The sequence below is a fragment of the Lygodium microphyllum genome, chromosome 19 (assembly GCF_053477565.2).
Source record: "Lygodium microphyllum isolate KBCC chromosome 19, Lygodium_microphyllum_v1.1.10, whole genome shotgun sequence".
In the NCBI taxonomy this organism is placed as follows: Eukaryota; Viridiplantae; Streptophyta; class Polypodiopsida; order Schizaeales; family Lygodiaceae; genus Lygodium; species Lygodium microphyllum.
In genome coordinates this window covers 100384393-100401114 of record NC_141153.1, presented here as the reverse complement: position 1 = coordinate 100401114, position 16722 = coordinate 100384393, and the positions used below count along the sequence as shown (strand labels likewise).

General features: G+C 41.7%; 1 protein-coding gene across 1 annotated transcript; it reads left to right on the top strand.

Moving 5' to 3' along the window:
* The first annotated feature begins 11720 nt into the window (after positions 1-11720).
* On the top strand, positions 11721-14337 carry LOC148020204 (cytochrome P450 78A4-like). Its single transcript, XM_087700927.1, has 2 exons — positions 11721-12984; positions 13351-14337. Exons 1-2 carry the CDS (start codon positions 11836-11838, stop codon positions 13957-13959), a joined length of 1758 nt encoding a protein of 585 aa, XP_087557053.1. The 5' UTR covers positions 11721-11835; the 3' UTR covers positions 13960-14337.
* The last annotated feature ends 2385 nt before the right edge of the window (positions 14338-16722 follow it).

Below are 16722 nucleotides of genomic sequence, written 5' to 3'. Positions count from 1 at the left end.
AATAGTAAACCAAAACCCAAAAGCTAGAATTACTGGAGACATGCTAGTACCAATATGGCAGTAATAGATGCATCTTGCATTCAAAAAATACAACAATGTTGCTTGACAAAACAAACAAAACTATGACCTCAACAACAATTGTGATACATCAATCATTACCATCACTACCCAAACAAACAACTGCCAAAAAAGATAAAACAAAATTTGTATTTATTGGTATTATTAAGCATATACGTCCCAATGTGACAAGATTGAGCTAGATGCACCCCCAAACTTAGCACTAGTTGTGAGTGCCTCGTTGTACTTTAATAGTTTAGTCATATAACTATTGAGTTTGTGTTCTCTTTTCTCTTTGGGATTTGATTATGTCTATTATATTTATTTAACTCTAAAATAGTACTTGGTTTCCATCTCAATACATTCCATTATCTTTTATCTTGGTATTAGAGCCAACTTGCTCTCTTACCAAAGCTTTGTATGGGTGGTTCTACTTAGCAAGCCTAGTAAATTGTGCGAGAGTTTTCTTCTTGACTGATATTATACTTATTTTTAGAGAAAGGAAGAATGGCTTCCTTGACCAATGCCAATCTAGAATCTTCAACAAAGCTCAATGAGAGCAACTATGGAACTTGGAAGCATCGTATGGAGACAATCCTCTTTCTTTATGACTCTTGGAATATGGTGGAAGACATAGACAAAATACCTGAAGTTGTTGGTGATGCCAAAAGCAAATAGGGTAGAAAGACCATGCTTGGTGTCCATTTGATAGGACAAAACGTGAAAGATGAGTTGTTGAGTTAGCTCAATGATGTGAAGACTCCCAAAGATGCATGCTAGAGGTTGAAGAAGTTATTTGAAGCCAAAATCACCTTGAAATCAAATCACAAGTAGCCATTGTAGTAAAGGACAACTACTACATCATATGTCTTGAAGGTCAAGAAGCTCCATGACAAGCTAGTGGTTGTTGGAGACATGGTGTCAGATAATGAGATCACCATGGTGATGACAAATGAACTAGGTGAAGAATATGACATCATTATGCAAGGGTTGATCATCCAAAAAGAAAAGCCTTCTTTGGATGAGCTTCAATAGATTCTCCCCGAATCTAGCATCATATTAGAGAATTTGGGAATCTCCCAAGTCCCACTTTCAAATAAGGGGTAAGGATTTGTCCATGTGGCTAAATCTTAACCCATGCTTCAAAGTGGGTCTTGGAAAGAAAACCTATATAGTAATTAGGGTAGACTCCACTTTCAAGTAAGGGGACAAGATTTGATCATGTGACCAAATATTAACTATATTGGGAATTCCCAAACTATATGAGAATTCCCAAATTCCCTAATATAGTGATAGATGATGATCATCAAAGAAGAGAAGCTATTAAGAGCAGGAAAGGAAGAAGTGAATGCTCACATGATGCATGTCTCTTCACTAGAAGAGGGAGAGGAAGATCATGTGCAACTAAAGGCAGAGGTAGAGGACACTACAACAACTACAACACCAATAATAATCAAAGTCATACTAGATACTCTTAGCCCTCCTATGGAAGATAAAATGGCAATGCTAGAGGAGGATATACTCATGGAAGAGAAAGAGGCTTTTCTAGACCAAATGTAGGATGCAACTATTTTCATTAAAAATGGCATTATAAAAGAGATTGGTAGTTGAAAGAAAAGAAGGAAAAACATGGAAACCTCATGGAAAAAAGGAACCTCTCATTTTGGGGAGGAAAATTTGTTGTCTATTTTTGAATATGATGTTGCTAACAACATACAGGCTGAAAACTAGGATATTCTACAAGAACCTTAGTGGATCAATAGTGGGGCAAGCTCCCACATAACCTCTCACAAAAAATACTTTAGCTCTCTACTATAAATGTTGGTCCAATGGTGTACATTGCTAATAGTACTCCAAATGTAGTTGTAAGAAAAAGAGATATCCACATGATGTTTGAGGGTAAGAAGACTAAGGTAATTGATATTTTACTTATTCCTTCCTTGGCAAAGAACTTGTTATCAGTTGATTCCATGGCTATAAGAGATTAAAAAGTTGAATTTGAAGGAAATAGATGTCTCATAAAGGATAGGAAAAGAGGCTACAAGGTGATTGCAAAATGAACAAAGCATGGTAGACTATTCAAACTAGGTGCCTACATTCCCAACTTGAACAAAATGAACATGGAAGAGAAAAGTATGGATTCTACAAAGCTATGGCACAAAAGGTATAGCCATTTGAGCTTCAAAATCATTTTGAGATTGAAATCTAACTTTATGGCAAGGAATTCTAGCTCTACATAATCATCTTGGTGTATGTGAAGCTTATTGCTATGGAAAGCAAGCAAGACAAAGATTCAATATAAGCTCCACAAGAGATTTTGGAGTCTTAGATATCATTCATATTGGTGTATGGGGTCCTTCTCAAACCCCTTCATTGAATGATTCAATCTACTTTGTCATATTCATTAATGACTACTCAAGATATACTTGGGTATACTTACTCAAACAAAAATCTAAAGCCTTCTCTAGTTGACAATGAAACAAGGATAAGAATCAAATTTCTCAAATATGATAGAGGTGATGAGTATCTTTCTGATAAGTTTGATGTGTTCTCTCTAGAAAATGGAATCAAGAGGCAACTGACTTGCAATGAAACACCTTAGCAAAATGGCGTTGTTGAGAGGAAAAACAAAATATTGGTAGAAGCAGCTAGATGTATGCTCAAAGAGAAAGGTGTGCCTAATATGTTGTGGGTTGAAGATGTTAATACATGTTGTTATCTAACGAATAGGTCTCCTACTGAAGCCTTAAAATGCATAACTCCTTTTGAATCCTTTTGTGGTCATAAGCTAGTACTAAGTCATTTGAAAGTGCTTGGAAGCATTGCTTATGCTCATACAGTTGATAAGCACAGGAAGAAATTGGATTCAAAATCTATCAAATGTGTTATAATGGTTATAGTAATTTAGCAAGGCATACTAGTTGTATGATCCTAACAAAAGAAGTGTATTTGCATGTCATTGTGGATGAATATGTAGGCTAGAAAGATCTTGCAGATGATACAACACAAAAGAATACAAAAGACAACATGTCTATAGATTTGATACCTATGCCAACCGCCACACAAAAGAACCACGAGAAATAGTTGATTTGGACCATGCTGGAGATTAGGAGACCATTTGAGAATGGATGCTCTTAGGAGGTCTACAAGACAAAGAAAAGAACCTCAAATGCTAACACATCCAAAAATAGAAGATTCAATCTCTTAGGTTGAAGAATCCAACTTTGCATTGCTTACAAATATTATGTAGTAAGACGAATCTATTTTGTGCGAAGATGCATGTAGAGAACATAAATGGAAGAAGGCCATGGAGGAAGAAATGCATGCTTTGTATAAAAATAAAACTTAGGATGTTTGTGGGCATCCCAAAGGAAAGAAAGCAATTGGTCGTAAATGGGTTATAGGATCGAGTATAACAAAGAAGGGAAGATTGAAAGGCATAAAGCTAGATTGGTTGTGAAAGGAGTCTCTCAAGAACATGGGATAGAATATCATAAAATATATACTCCAATTACAAAAATGAATTCAGTTGGATTTCTCATTTCTGTTGCTACCGTAAACAAATGGAATATATATCAAATGGATGTGCATAATGCTTTCTTAAATGGGATGTTAAAAGAAGAGGCATACATGGCTCAGCCACCTGGTTATGCAAAAGCAAGGCAAGAGAACTTGGATTGTAAGTTAAAGAGAAGCTTATGTGGGTTCAAACAAGCCCCTAGAGCATGGTATCAAGGATTGATCAACACTTTACAGCTGCCATTTGTAGTAAGACTAATGCAGGTAGTACACTCTACTACAAGGTATGCAAAGGGAACATTGTGTTTGTACTTTTATATGTGGATGATTTGTTGACTATATATATGCAGCAATGAAAGTATGATTGTTAAAGTAAAATGTTATAAGATCCGAGATACACGCTTGACTTTCTTATATACTTAAAAGATATATGGTAGATATTATGTTGGCATAGAGCGAGAACATATGAGAGAAAAGAAAGATGTAGAGAGAGAGAGAGAGAGAGAGAGAGAGAGAGAGAGAGAGAGATTGGCAACACACTAGGGGCTAGAAGATGGGCCAGTCCCCCCCCTTGTGGAGTTATATTATTGACAAGGAGAAAGCTCCTCCATTGCACATAAACCAGTTCTTACTTGTAGATCTTGGGAACAAGATCATGGTTCCTTGCAGCATGGTATACAATCGGCTAACACTTGAACAACTTGGAAGTTGACACCTTTTGATCCTTCTTAAGTCTCTCCTTCTCTCCTACACAATATGCGTAGGGATCTCCTCTTGGAACTTGATTTCAGCAGAGCTTCCACAGCACTTGCACCTTCTCTCCTACACAATATGTGTAGGGATCTCCTCTTGGAACTTGATTTCAATAAAGTTTTCGCAGCATTTGCACCTTCTTTCTTCGAGCAAAGCTTCTACAGCACTTGCACCTTCTCTTCTCCTTTTGGACGCATGCAAAGTGATGCTTCCTTCACCTCTCCCACACCCAAGGAGAGCCTCCTCTTTTATAAGCTTTCAAGAGCTTCTCTTCTTGGAGAGAGACTTGAGTACCAAGATTGGAAAGGTTGATCTTCATGCAAGATATGGCTGCTCCATGACCTACTCTGCAGCACCAATTTTTTCGAGATATCTCTCTATGCATTGCTCGAATGAAAAAACATCCAATACAGAAGTTGTAGATCTCATTGTTTTCAATAACCCTAGCGGGCAATTTCTAGATATCATCTTTCTATCGAAGATATTTTAAAAATGGATTCACCATGTCTATTTTTTTAAAAACAGCTTTTTAAACTGTACTCTTAACTTGTGGTCCATGCAACCACCTTGAGCCATAGATAAGGAGAGCTCATTAGATTGCCTTGGGCCTCAACCTTAAGATTGAATTCCACACAAAAGCTTGTGTCATTTTAGACCTTAAAAAGAGAAAATCACTTCTCTCCTCACTTCCAAAGGATCACGTCTCTTGTCTTTCTTAGTGAGAGAATTACCTCTCTCGTCTTTCTTAATGAAATAAAAGACCTTAAACCTTGACTTATAAGGGAGAGGATGGCCCCAAATGATTGCAATACTCATTACACACAAGTAAACGTTCCCAGACGTCCCCAGATGCACACATAAATACATATACATAATGCTAATGCACTTTCTCTTCTTAGAACTCAATCCATCTTCATTTATGCGTAACTCCTTGGTTCTTGTGTACACTCTTACACTTGGCAAACATTTCTTTCTCCCTTCATAACTTGTACTGCTTGTACTAGATATCCCTGTCACGGTGCTCTGATCACCCCATTAAGTGATGCACTAGGAATATTGGTCTCTCAATGGTCTCATGGCCATGCTAGATCATCATCAACACTTAAAGAAAAGTGAGTCATTAATTTATTGACATAAATTTATTAAATAGAGAATGTGCAATAAGCAATCAATTTAGTGACATAAAACGTCAACTTTCTTCAGTATTTGACATGAAAGGTTTGGGAATTTTGCATTACATTCTTGGCATTAAAGTTTACAAGTCCAAAAAAGCAACCTTTTTCTCCCAAATAGAACTATGTTGCTAAAATTCTAAACAAATTCATAAAGTATTTCAACTGTCATTCTATCAAAACTCCCATGGAATCCAATATAAAGCTCTCTAAGGATGAACAAGGAGCTAATTTTAATGCTTCAACGTATAGGTCATTGATTGGTATCCTATTTTATCTAACTGTTTCCAAGCCAGTTGATAATGTTTTGGACTAAATAAGAAGTATTTGGGGGGTGCAAATCATCAAAGACAAGCTTGAGGTCACATTCAAAAGGATATGGGCTAGCAAACTCATGCTCAAATTCAAATTGTTTGTGTGGAGAGTGATTTGTGGTGCCTTTAACTCTATTGATAAGCTTCAATAAAGAGGCCTTCTGGATGGAAAATGTAAATGGGGGGAGGTAAAAAACATTAAGCGCATCTTCTTGAAGGATTGTATAGCAAATTTGGTCCAAAGTGGCCCCTTATTTGGGCAATTTCAAAGAAAAAGTAAACTTAATTGATTTATGTATTTTTGGGGGATAAAGGTCATGGTGCGAGTTTGGACACATGGAGCTCTAATGATGTTAGAATTCTAACCTTACAAGAGATCTAGGAGCAGGCAAGCAACTCATGTTCGACAAGGTGAACTCACTTATTAGTTGGAGTAAAATTGGTGGTTTAGCTTGGTGGTAGTGTGTTTGGTTTTATCAATTTGGAAGCGCTTGACAATGTGACCTCAAGGCTCCATTAGCCCTAACAAATTAGTGTCCTTGGAATTTTCTTTTTGAATAGAATATTACAGATCTTTTTGCTTCTATAAAAGTTTTTTTTGGGGAGGACGTGACATGGAATGGAGGCCAAAAGAGCATGGTCATGGAAATGAGGGCCTAGGTGGCGATGTGTGAAGGGTAGCGTGGAATGTGTGTGCAGGGAGGGGATGTGATGAGAGAGCACCTCGAGGGAGGGGACGGGCGAGAGAGAGGGGGGGGGGGGAGGGGGGGATGTGATGAGAGAGCACCTCGAGGGAAGGACGCGAGAGAGAGAGAGAGAGAGAGAGAGAGAGAGAGAGAAGGGTGGGGCGCTGGGGACCTTGGAAGCAGCCAAAACGTGTGTAGGAATGCGGGTGCCGTGAAACCGTCACCGCGAAACGCGAGAAGGGAGCCAAGCCAACGAGGCCGGCCAGCCAGCCAGCCAACCCACAGCCGCCCTTTTCAATACAAACCCCCCTCTCTCTCTCTCTCTCTCTCTCCCCCCTCCCCCCCCCCCCCCCCGGCCCCGAGGTACCTTAAATAAAAGGCGTTATGCCCCGCTTTTAACACACCTCCTGAGTCCCTTCCTATATAGGTGTCTACATTCCTGCCTATTTCCAGAATATCCACAGCACTGATTTTGAAGCCTCCCCCCTCCTTTAACACCCGCCGACACGCAGCCGCTCTCTGCGCCGCCTTGCCGCCAGCCTCGCACTCATACGTGGCAGCCCTACCCCCCGCCACGTGCCGCAGCCGCCACACAGCACGACTTGACGTACCATCAAATCGGGGAGTCAGTATCTAGGTAACTGAGCATGTCCGCCGCCCACCCGCCTTATCATGTGCCACACCTCGTACTACCTAGTAAAAAGTAATAGTATGTGGGCTTTATTAACGTATTTAGCATTAGCATCCCTTATCTATCTTAATCAAAAGGGGTCAAATTTTAATATTCAGACGGACCCTATCGTAGGTCAAAAAGCAGTAATGATCACATACTACTAAGATCATAGATGAAGACACGATAAATCACATTCTCTTGTGGTGTTGCTCCTATGCTTGACAATTTTCAAGTAGTTCCCATGCTAGATGACCCTAGCATAGGTCAAAAAGCAGTAATGATCACCTACTACTAAGAAGATGACACAATAATGCACATTCTCTTGTGTTGCCCCTCCTATGCTTGACAGGTTTCACTAGTGAGCCCACCCACCAACGTTCACTTGAGGGTATGTATGTGCTTACCTTACAAGTGCCATCATGATCATTGTAGCGCTCATGGGAACTAAAATCTCTAGGCAAATTAGCAACATGCAAGGAGGTTACCATCTTTTGCCTTATGGAAAACTTTGAGCATGGGAACAAATGTAAGCAATGAGAAAGTGGCTATTGCTTTGGACTTCACTTAGTTGCCCTTCTTGTGTTATTTTGCCTTTGTTGAAGCCCTTGAAGCCACAACATGAATCCAAGTTTCCTATAATATAAAGGGCAAAAGATAGTAAACTTCCTTTTATGTCACCATTGTGAAATTGTTTAGAGTATAAGCTTTCTTCCTCAAAGCTTGACGCTTAAGCCTCCCTCCTTGAAGAAACCAACTCTATGCACACCTATCAAGTATCTAAATAATTGTTCTTCACAAACATAAATGCAGACTTATGATTCAAATTGCATTTCGATCTAGCTCAATCTAGGTAAACAACCTACATCTAGAACACAACTCAAAGGTGCAAAGTCAAACATTTCCAACGTTCTGAATGGACACTTGGTGCTCACCAGCTAGAGTCCAAATGGTCCACACTTCCATGTCACATGTTTCAAAAAGTGACATGTTAATGAAGGTCAAGCACCTAGCTTGAAGGTAACATCAAAACGTGCTTAGTATGAAATCAGTTTAACCTCTTGGACAAAAAACATCTAAAAGATAAAAAGATCCTTCATTGGGCTATGTTTCTAAATTGCTAAAAGCATCCTTCTTTTTGAGCCACCATGATTACCCTCCTCTAAAAAGCACCAATCACCATAGACACCTCTTGTGCATGCATGACAATGATACACGCATGGTGCATAGAACTATTTTCTCATGTTGATATATGCTTATGCAGTTGTTATATGACACATTAAGGAAATGTACTCTTTCTACATGCTTCTAAGTGTATTAGCACAAGAGCTACTTAGTAGTTGTCCTTTGTAAGGAACTTATTTGAGACATATTTGAACTATTTCTTTGGGAACAACATGAAAGTATTGAAAAGAAATTAAGATGCATGAAGAGTCCACTACTTGAGAGCTGTTTGATTTGCTACTATTTAGTCACAAACAAAAAGGGGAAGAAAGAGAGTGTAATGGCACCATGAGAACAAGAGCTTTGATCCTTCCAAAATGTACAACTTAGAGATGAAATGCAAAACTATAAGTAACAGGAAGGAAAAACAAGCACCATTAAACTAAAGCATGAAAGCAATAGGAAGAAAATTTAGATGTCTACATGTAACAAAGACAAATGTTTGAGAGGATATTGAAATACCCACCCCTCAATTATCCATCTCTATTTTGAGTGCCTAATGTTGTAAGGTCCTTACATGAGGAGATTCTTGGAGAAGCCATGATAGGCATTAGGGGCACATGGTAGGCTTCTTAATTTAGACACTAAAAGGAATAGACCATACAGATAGGAGATAGCTTATATGGAGTTTACTATTTGGTTAAGAGAAAAAGAACTAATGAAGGTAATGGACACCTGAGGCACCTTCCAAGTGGTAACACTCAATAGGAACATCTATTGTGGCATTGTGGCATGGTACTAGGGCCTCAGTCCACCTACAATATGGAGAATAATCTCTAGATACAAAATTCAATATAGGTAACGGTGGTCGATGGGTTGATTGGATCTCTGTGCCATCAAGCACTATGTAGGTGGAGTGTTACCCTCTAATAAATTGCACCTATTAACACACGCACGCACACACCTTCTACACTCATACATCATCTAGCATTTGTCTACATCACCATCAAAGCTCATACAAACATATTCATGGATGAGATCATCATCCCAAAAGGTTTCAAGTTTTTACTTAAGTTGTAATGCCAACACGCTAGTAAGGAAGAGCTACCTTCCATGTCATGGTTGTAAGTGCGGATATTTTTTGTATCACTTTCCTTATTATCATAGTTGCATATACTAACATTGCTTTTGGGTCTGGTGAGATAATTAAGCATGTACGATTCAATCATACAAGGTAAAAACAATTGGCAATAACTTAACATGATTTTGAAAAGCTAAATCATGTTATACATGGCATCTCTAATTGTTTAGACCTTCCATTGTCATGATTTTCTAGCTCTCTCATTGTTAAGGTTAAGAGTCCATAGAATTTGATAGACAAAACCTCTTATTCATCATGGAATTATTTATAGTGTACATGAGTTTGGGGGGCACTCACAATGCATATGAGTTTTATTTTTTGCTCTTAATCATTCATCCAAGTTCTAATACACATAAGGAGACATATGATACATATTGCGTAATTAGGGCTAAATGCTTATACAATTGCATGTCCTCTTCCCACATTGCCTTACATATTGACAACAAACTAGTATAGTTATATAATGAAGTTGAGAATGGGATTACTTATCTATATGATGATTAAATGGTGAAAGTTTTCATGCTCACATCAACATGCATTTTGATTACTTGAACAACTTCTCAAGCGTAAAGCCTAATTACACATGTCCTTACATAATTGTAAAATTAACCTTTTGCAAAGATCTTGAAGTTGTGCATTAGATAATGATAACCATTATTCATCATATCTTGAAAGTATATACACCTAATCTGCAAGTTGATTTCATGGAGTTTTTCTTTTCATAGCCGCTCTTTAAAAATGTAGTTCAAGTGGTGCCTACTAAAGTTGCTAACCTTAAAATGCCACATAGAGATATCACAAGTATTTAACCATGTGAAACATTCCTCAATTGTAACTCTATATCATATGTATTTAATGATCGTCCAATCAATAATGTTAATCATTATAGATGCTACAATACCATGAAACAAAGGGTCAATTTTTGTATTTCCAGATCTCAAATTCAACTCTCATCTTGAGGCACGAGCATGTGTATTGTCAGCACAAATGTTGCTTTCTTGTAACTTGAACAAAAAAACTACAACTACTAATCTATATTTACCTTTGTTGAAATGCTTTTGTCGGGGGTTATTCCTTGAAGTATGTGTGGTGGTTGGTAGGTTTTCTCAAGCCTACACAAAATAAAGCATAATCTACATGCCAACAACTTCCAAACATTGACTTGGATCAAACATTGGGCTTAATGTTGCGACATAAGCAAGTGCTTGTCGCTCACAATATTTGCAAGAGAATGCAAACCTTTTGTTGGAAATAGAAACGTGGTAATAGTTATATGGTTGTCTTATGAAAAATCATTCATTCTTAGAATCGTGTTTCCATGTGATGTCCTTTGGTGAAATATGTTGTCGGAAGGTTAAGAAAGTCGGTGACTTGGTGACAATATTTGTGTGCCTTGATTTATATTCTTCTAGAGAGTGAGGTTACTTGCTAATCAAGTCATTGTGAACTCTAGCAAAAAATTCATAAGCGGCCTATTCTCATCCAATTTGAATTTTACTTTGTCATATACCCAAAAGGAGTACCAATGCACACATGAAGCTTTAACACGAACCTAGTTTATTGAGCTTGATTTTTGAAGGCATACTTTGTAGATGTTGTAAGCTTATGTAGGAAACATGTTCTAGACATAGTTGTAACTTAATCTTTTATCTTACAAAAGCAATTGGAGGTTGGAAGGTTTGTGTGCAACCTTAACTAGTGAAAAGATAAATTTAATTGTTTAGAAGGGGGGAGGGGAGCCTTAGGACATGGCTTTAGAAGGCAAGAGGAATTGCTGAAAAAAACAAGAATGAACAATGTTGGGGAGCTGTTTGAGCGACACCCAAGTTACCAACACAGGATGTTGGGCGCCCAAGGTCCAAATGTGGTCTCCATGTTTGTCCCATATAGGGGCCCCAACATGTTTGCCAGCCCACAAGTTTTGCAAACAATAGAACCTCGCTGCTTTACAAAGGAAGTTAGAACCTCTCTCAGATCTCTCCCTCTCTCTGGAGTCCCCTCTAGAGTCTAGGCTCTCTCTCTCTCTCTCTCTCTCTAGACTCTCTTTTGAGATAGTGGCATAACGCATCATTAATATCGGCAATAAATATATACTCTTTAGCTTGCTAGGGCACGTGACAGGAATGGGGCCCTTTAAAAGAGCTGCAGCTGCGAACTCTTGAAACAAACTGTCTATTCCCCGCAGCAAAGCATATCTACTCACGCATTCACACTCTCACACACACACACACACACACACACACACACACACACACACACACACACACTCTCTCTCTCTCAACTGTTTTTCCGTCTCCATCTTTCAGCAATAATATCACACTAAGCGGGGTTAAAGTTCTGATTGGATTATCCTCAAACCATGGCTTCTTCAACTGCTGTATTGTCCAAGATATCGGTATGTTTGTTGCAGCTGCTCTACTCGGTTGTCTGTGGAACGGCGGCCATGGATGGAACTGCAGCTCAGGTCTCCACCTCAACCATGCCAGCGGTGATACGCTCTGAAGGGGCGGCATGGTGGTCGCTGTCGCTGCCATTCCTGGCCTATGCGCCGGTCGTCTCTTCCTTTCCCGCAGCCGGCCATGTGCTCTCGTCTGTCCCTCTACTTCTGACCGCGGCGCTGCTCATATGCACGACGACTGCGCTAATGTACTGGGCCGCGCCGGGCGGTCACGCCTGGGGCCGCGCCATGCAGCAGAAGAGCGCGAGAAATGGGCCCGACCACATCCCAGGGCCGCGGGGCTGGCCCATCGTGGGGAGCCTGCTGGACATGGGCGGGCCGCGCCCTCACGTGCGCCTGGCCGAGCTGGCCGCCAGCTGCTCTGCGCGCGCTCTGATGGCCTTCAGTCTCGGCAATACGCGCGCCGTGTTGACGTGCGCGCCTGACGTAGCGCGGGAGCTCCTGAACAGCTCGGCGTTCGCGGACCGCCCCATCAAGCAGTCGGCGCGCCAGCTCATGTTCCACCGCGCCATCGGCTTCGCCCCCTACGGCGCCTACTGGCGCAGCCTCCGCCGCATCGCCGCCACCCACCTCTTCTCCCCCCGCCGTATTGCCTCCCACGAGCCCCTCCGCCAGCGCCAAACCTCCCTCATGCTCAGCTCCATCGTGGTCGCCGCGTCCTCTGACGGTGCCGTCTCTCCCCGCCCGTTCCTCCAGCGCGCCTCCGTCAATAACATTATGGGGTCCGTCTTCGGCCGCACCTATGACTTCGGCGCCGGCTGCCACGAAGCGGACTTGCTTCAGGGCATGATCCGCGAAGGCTTCGATCTCCTTGGAGCCTTCAACTGGTCTGACCATCTTCCGTGGTATTTGAGCTTCTTCGATAGCCAATGCATCACGCAGCGCTGCGAGTCTCTCGTCGGACGCGTCAAGACGTTTGTGCAGTCCATCATCGACGAGCACCGGCAAGCTCCCGCAGCAGAGGACGGTTGCAAGGACTTCGTCGATGTTCTACTATCTCTAGGAGAGTCGGAAAGGCTGTCCGATTTGGATATGATAGCTGTCCTGTGGGTGAGTAATTCACGAGCTAATGAATTGTGTTATATCTTGTGTTTGCTTTATTACGAGTAGTGGTTGAGTGAAACTATATTGGTTGTATGCTGGCCCAATTCCGTTAACTGAATCACGATTGGCGGTTTTGCGAAGCCACATTGGTTGTCTGTTAATGAGGTTTTGTTCAGCCCTGTGCTATCCTCTTTTAGGTTAGTTACGTGTGTGCCTAAAGTCGAGGGACATTTAGTAAGCTATGAGTGAATCACGAGTAGGATTTCTCAGGCTATTACTATAATGCTTGTAGTAGAGCAAAAGACCCTCCGTCAATGTATTTATATGAATCCGGACAGCTTTGCTTAGTGCGTCTTTCTTACTGTTGTGCAGGAGATGATCTTCCGTGGTACCGACACGACCGCCATCCTCACAGAATGGATTCTGGCAGAGCTCGTTCTGCACCCAGAGGCGCAGAGGCGCATCCAGGAGGAGATCGACGGCGTGGTTGGCGATTCAGACACTGTACGCGAGGTCGACCTCCCCAAGCTCACCTACATGCAGGCCGTGATCAAGGAGGTCCTGCGCATGCACCCCCCGGGCCCGCTCCTGTCGTGGGCCAGGCTGGCCATCGAGGACGTACACGTGGCGGGCCACCACATTCCCGCAGGGACGACAGCTATGGTGAACATGTGGGCTATCACGCACGATCCGACGATCTGGGAGGAGCCGGAGAAGTTCAAGCCCGAGAGGTTCCTAGCGGCTGACGTGGACGTGCGGGGCAACGACCTGAGGTTGGCGCCGTTCGGGGCGGGGCGGCGCGTGTGCCCGGGCAGGGCCCTCGGGTACGCCACCGTGCAGCTGTGGACGGCTCGCCTCCTGCACCGGTTCTCCTGGTCGCCCCACCCGCAGGTGCCGGTGGACCTCTCCGAAGTCCTCAAGCTCTCCTGCGAGATGAAGCAGCCCCTCCTGGCATGCCCCACCGCTCGGAAGGCCAACTGATGGCCGCGCCCCACGGTCACCTGCCGGTAATATGCTTCTACGTCAAGTTAAATAGCGAAGCGATCCTCCTTTGTCCAAAAATAGGAAACAGTTTTGCAGATCACTCCCTGGGCGCATACTGCCATCCCTTGTAGGGAATATACTACTGCTAAATAGACTATCCAATAGCCATAGCCGTAGCCAGACGCACTTCTTCGAGGAAACCACAGCAGCTCGCCGTTTTTTGGCTCTTTTTTTTGTGTGGGGAAACATATAGAATACTGAGTTAGGTGGCTTGGCCACCCTGAATGTTAAGGGTGCGGTCGTGTAGTATACTCCAGCAGCTGAGAATCGGCGATTGTTAACTGTACAATTTTGAGCGGATAATAGAAATGAGCAAGCATGTCACAGACCCTTTTTTGTCTGAAACTGTTGAAATGATTGCTAGAAACATATTATTAATTCTCGATTGTTCCAACCCATCGTACAGCTTGCGTTTCTTGGCTTCCTTTAGATGTAACCAAAGTTCGACCTGGTAAATCCTCGTGAAGCAATACAACGACTTGCACGCGGTATCAACAAAATACTTTGCATATCGTACTATGGGTAGTTACCGGAATCTGATCAGTAGCTTAACTTCCACTTTGGAAGTTTCACCGTAGTGCTACCAACTTTAAATAAAGATTACACCTTGCACCATCGTAGAATTCTTAGGTAGAAACCTCCACAACATCGTGCCGAGGATTCTTCAATCGGTATCCGCATGATGCAGCCAATAGTATGGGCAGCCCGCAAGTGTTCACATATTGTATAACGCTTGTAAACCCTCGCACCCTTGCCGCTTGGTAGTTGAGAATGTTTCAATTTGGATGTATGATGTAGCTGAGGCGGCCAATGAATGATTTGGGATGCATGATGTAATTAAGGCAGACTAGAAAGTCCTAATCCTAAAATCTGCTATGCAAGTTTCATCTTTGACCTTCGCTCCTTTGTTGTTTTATCTGGCGCTTGTGTTTTTAGATTTAAAGGGAAGCAATATGTAGAATCTCTAAAGTTCACGTCTAATGTCAACCATGGTTCGTAATATTGGCAAGGGAACTATTAAATAAGAGAGATGTATTTTTGACATGGAAGTTAAAATAAGGAGATTCGCCACTTGAAGAAACAATTTGTAGGGTTAACTTGGTTAAATGATTTGTAGGGTTAAGACTTGGTGAAATGGTTTTTGTGTGGTTCATCGAGTACCATCTACTTTTTTTCATACCTCGTTCTTGGCATCCTAGGTGGCCATAAGGATGAAACTTATTTCATTCTAGAACAAAATAAAGCCTCAGCCTCATCTTTACTATTAGTTAAGGGGAGGTTGGGGGCGGGTGTCATGTGGCAATCCTCAACCTCCCCACAAAGAAACGCGGGGGTGGGTGCCACGTGTCCAACACCCGCCCTCGTCGCGAAAATTGCGCCCGCCCTGGTGCGAAGGGCGAGTCTAGGCACGGAGCGCCTAGTTCGTTTCTTAGCACCCAATAAAGTTGGTTTCCATGTAATTATGTCATGCAGGCTTGAAGTGACCCACCACTTTTACATTTTTTTCAAAGGGCCTTAGAGTTCCTAGTTTCCACAATGATGAAACACCATTCTCTCTTACTTTAGAAAATATATCACACATAGTATCAACCAACGTATCACCTATGGGAAGTTTCTTGAGAGCCATATTTCACAAAGAAAAGTAACTAATCCTAGAAAAGGGTATAGTTATCCAAACTTTAGAGACTACTTGGTGGATCCATTCTCATCTAGACTTCCCAAATGGCACGCATCCACCCTATACCCTTAACATTTGACTTTTGCTTTACTTTTGGAAGAGGAATGTTATTTACAATGTAAAACTTAAGCCTGAACATGATAGTAAGCAACGATGACGTAGGCCATCAACCCTTCCATATTGTGATACCCTTGCTAACAATGGATTAGGATAACTTTGGATTGGCATGAAATAATGATGGACTTCTTTGATTGAAAGATGGTTGCCTTAGATCGACAACAATAAAATTGCATCACCTTTGGTTAGATCAACTTTGGTTGGATGGCTTCCCATTCCATCTTAGAGATTCACTTAATCCAAGCATTGATGATGTTATCAACCGCCCTTGATTGCTTAATTTCTATTTCATAGGGCATAGACATGTTCCTATCCTACCAACTAACCATGAACCATTGGCCGAGTTGACACATGAGATATTTCAATCCAAAATTGAAGTAGACTAGCCCAAGATTGGAGGAGTCCAATTTACATAATAGTTTGCACCCAAAAAGTTTAGCTCTCTTGGTCAACTTTTGGAGCATGGCCCACCATACTCCTAGCTAGAAGTGATTTGATTCCAACTAATACAATGCCAAGCCTTCTCAACTTCTCTTGTGCCACACAAGCACTTTGAACTAACTCTCAATTCTTTCTCATGCAAATTTATAGAAAGGGAAATAAGAGGCATAAACACATTCACAAATTGAAGAACATGCTTTAACATATCTTACCGAGCAATGATAAGGGTAGTCCACCCCAATGCTTGAGCTTACCTTCAATCTTCTCTTTCAAAAAATCAACCTTTGCCTACATGTCAAACTAATCCTTGGATGTCCAAGGTATCTTATCACCCTTTCTAGTCAATTTCCTTAACCTAGAATTTTGAGAGCACATTATCATCATTACTATGGTGAAGCCTAAGCACCTCTATTTTGGCTAATGATGGAGCTATGCACTTCATGCAAATACTGATGAACTTGGAA

Bases quoted from the DNA above. Each gene is read 5' to 3' on its own strand.
- LOC148020204 (XM_087700927.1), top strand. From the start codon at position 11,836: ATGGCTTCTTCAACTGCTGTATTGTCCAAGATATCGGTATGTTTGTTG. The intron at 12,985-13,350 runs GTGAGTAATTCA...ACTGTTGTGCAG, and splicing joins ATATGATAGCTGTCCTGTGG to GAGATGATCTTCCGTGGTAC.